This window comes from Sinocyclocheilus anshuiensis, unplaced genomic scaffold, assembly GCF_001515605.1.
Source record: "Sinocyclocheilus anshuiensis isolate Anshui unplaced genomic scaffold, SAMN03320099.WGS_v1.1 scaffold1143, whole genome shotgun sequence".
Taxonomy (NCBI): domain Eukaryota; kingdom Metazoa; phylum Chordata; class Actinopteri; order Cypriniformes; family Cyprinidae; genus Sinocyclocheilus; species Sinocyclocheilus anshuiensis.
In genome coordinates, this window is record NW_015546123.1 from 1,128,753 (window position 1) to 1,131,337 (window position 2,585).

Consider the following 2,585-nt stretch of genomic DNA (forward strand, 5'->3'; position numbering starts at 1 on the left):
GCCCAAACTCACAACAACATGCAGAGATGGAGTTTGAGCCGCTCCACACATGTAAATGATAACAGTTCCTGCAGAACAGCATTTACTGTGAACGGAGCCGCTGTGAGACGCACATACGTAACCCACACGCTTATAACTGCATCACATATACTTATTTAATTAAATCGTAGCGTTTGTTAATTCACAGTTATGCTTAATTATCATTTTTAAGCGGGTTTAATATATCATGAGGCCTTGGAAAACAGTCTAATAATGTGTTTTATGGATTCTCGCCCGTGAAATGCGCCACTTCCGGTATTTTGCCGGTTAGTCGACACGAGCAAAATGAAGTCGAGGATTTAAAAAAATCGAGGATTTGAGCTTTTATTTTGAAACCGCGAGATGATGTATTCTCCTGTGTTTGCGTGGATTTATAAATGATTTACCTTCCAAATCTGATGAAATGGCACACGTTGCGTTCCCAGATGAACATTATAATAAACCCAAACTCACAACAACATGCACAGATGGAGTTTGAGCCGCTCCACACATGTAAATGATAACAGTTCCTGCAGAACAGCATTTACTGTGAACGGAGCCGCTGTGAGACGCACATACGTAACCCACACGCTTATAACTGCATCACATATACTTATTTAATTAAATCGTAGCGTTTGTTAATTCACAGTTATGCTTAATTATCATTTTTAAGCGGGTTTAATATATCATGAGGCCTTGGAAAACAGTCTAATAATGTGTTTTATGGATTCTCGTCCGTGATATGCGCCACTACCGGTATTTTGCCGGTTAGTCGACGCAGGCAAAATGAAGTCGAGGATTTTTTTAAATCGAATAGAATCGACGAATCGCGGCAGCCCTAGATAGATTTACACAGACTGTTTAATGAAGCTTAGAGGTAACATGAATGCATTTACATTGCAAAATTACTGCATAAATAATGGTGATATAAATTATTTTTATTTTATTTTAAATTTTTTGAATATACAAATATGAAATGTTGGTGAAATTCGGTGATGCATCAAGTTAATCCACCAGTAGGTGGCAGCTGGCAGTGACTGTCTTAATGAGTAAGTAATTGAGAAATGTATTCAACCAATTCATTCAAATGTATGATTCATTTAAGAATGAAGCAAATGACTAGCAAATCACTGAATTGTTGACTCACCCGTTTTGTTCAAAAACACTGAATCATTTTGTTACAAAAGGTCACTGTGGGTTGCTTGGAGATGCGCGACTGTTCTGCTGTGATCTTTGTTTGAAACTATTTTCATCGGTCAGTATTGTCTCCAGGACCGAAGTTGCCCAGCCCTGGTCTAAAATGTAAATCACTTAACTACTTGTTAAATGAACTGTTGTACAAAAACAATGTCATTTGCAATCGTGCTGATGTTTGTGAAAACAGGGAAAAAATCTTTCACATGTCCCTTCAAAAAATCCACTTGTCCCGGACAAGCAGACAAACGTTAATGTTGAGCCCAGTGAAGTATGCTATTTCTGACCAGATCTGGCTATTTGGGGTCCTTCTGAGGTGGTTTGAAGTTGTTATTTTAGTGGGTATACATTGTGTTATGTGCTCTTAATTGTAGGCAAAGAAGTATGCCATGGAACAAAGCATCAAGAGCGTCCTGGTCAAGCAGACCCTTGCCCATCAGCAGCAACAGCTCAGCAACCTTCAGGTAAACCTGCCAGCCCTCTACACGCACCTTGGCAATATAATCGCCATTGGCTAGTACATTTTTTAGTTTACTCGCCAGACTGATAAACTATTTTTTTATATGTATATAAAAGGCTTATGTTTGTAAAATGGCACAGCTTTTTATGATAATCAAGCATTATTTAAGGTTGTGGCTAGAAGGGATACAGCGCCGACCGGAAGCTAACAATAAATTAAAATTTCTACCTATTAGATTGTTTTAATAACGTCTACACTAGGGATGTGCCGATACGAGTATCGGTACCGAACGGTTCACGGGGCAAATTCCAAATGGAAGTGATCATCCCTATCCCCTTGGAGTGGGGACTTTGGAGTGAGCAGGGCACGTGCGTACCATTATGTAGTCGTTTGGAATGCACTTGGCAAAGGGAGCGATGTAATTTCCTCATTATCTTCAGCTGGCATGTTCCCGTGACAACGCACTAACTAACCCGTCCATTGCTGGTTCACGGGGCAAATTCCAAATGGAAGTGATCATCCCTATCCCCTTGGAGTGGGGACTTTGGAGTGAGCAGGGCATGTGCGTGCCATTTATGTAGTCGTTTGGAATGGAGCGATGTAATTTCCTCATTATCTTCAGCAGATTCGCTGATGGACACCGGCATAAAAAAATATACATTTTATATTTTTAAAAGATAGATATATATATATATATATATATATATATATATATATAATTAGTTTTTATATATTATATAGCATATTTTAAAAACTTTTTCAAATATAAAATGTATGTTTATTTGCAACAGTTATGCTAACTACAATAAAAAGACATTTATGACAGTAAAACAGTGACATCTGCTGACGGACACCGTATATATCAGGGGTGGCGAACGTCGGTCCTGGAGAGCCGCACGCAGCCCTGCAGAGG

At 39.0% G+C, this 2,585-nt stretch overlaps 1 protein-coding gene across 7 annotated transcripts in view; it reads left to right on the forward strand.

The window, feature by feature from the left end:
* The window catches only part of LOC107701012 (poly(U)-binding-splicing factor PUF60-like), a 26,241-nt gene that overhangs the window by 7,254 nt on the left and 16,402 nt on the right, over positions 1 to 2,585 (forward strand). For all 7 annotated transcript variants that reach the window (XM_016502901.1, XM_016502904.1, XM_016502902.1 and 4 more), the window contains one exon: positions 1,587 to 1,676. In XM_016502901.1, the coding sequence (XP_016358387.1) occupies positions 1,587 to 1,676 (90 nt within the window). The remainder of the gene's footprint in view (positions 1 to 1,586; positions 1,677 to 2,585) is intronic.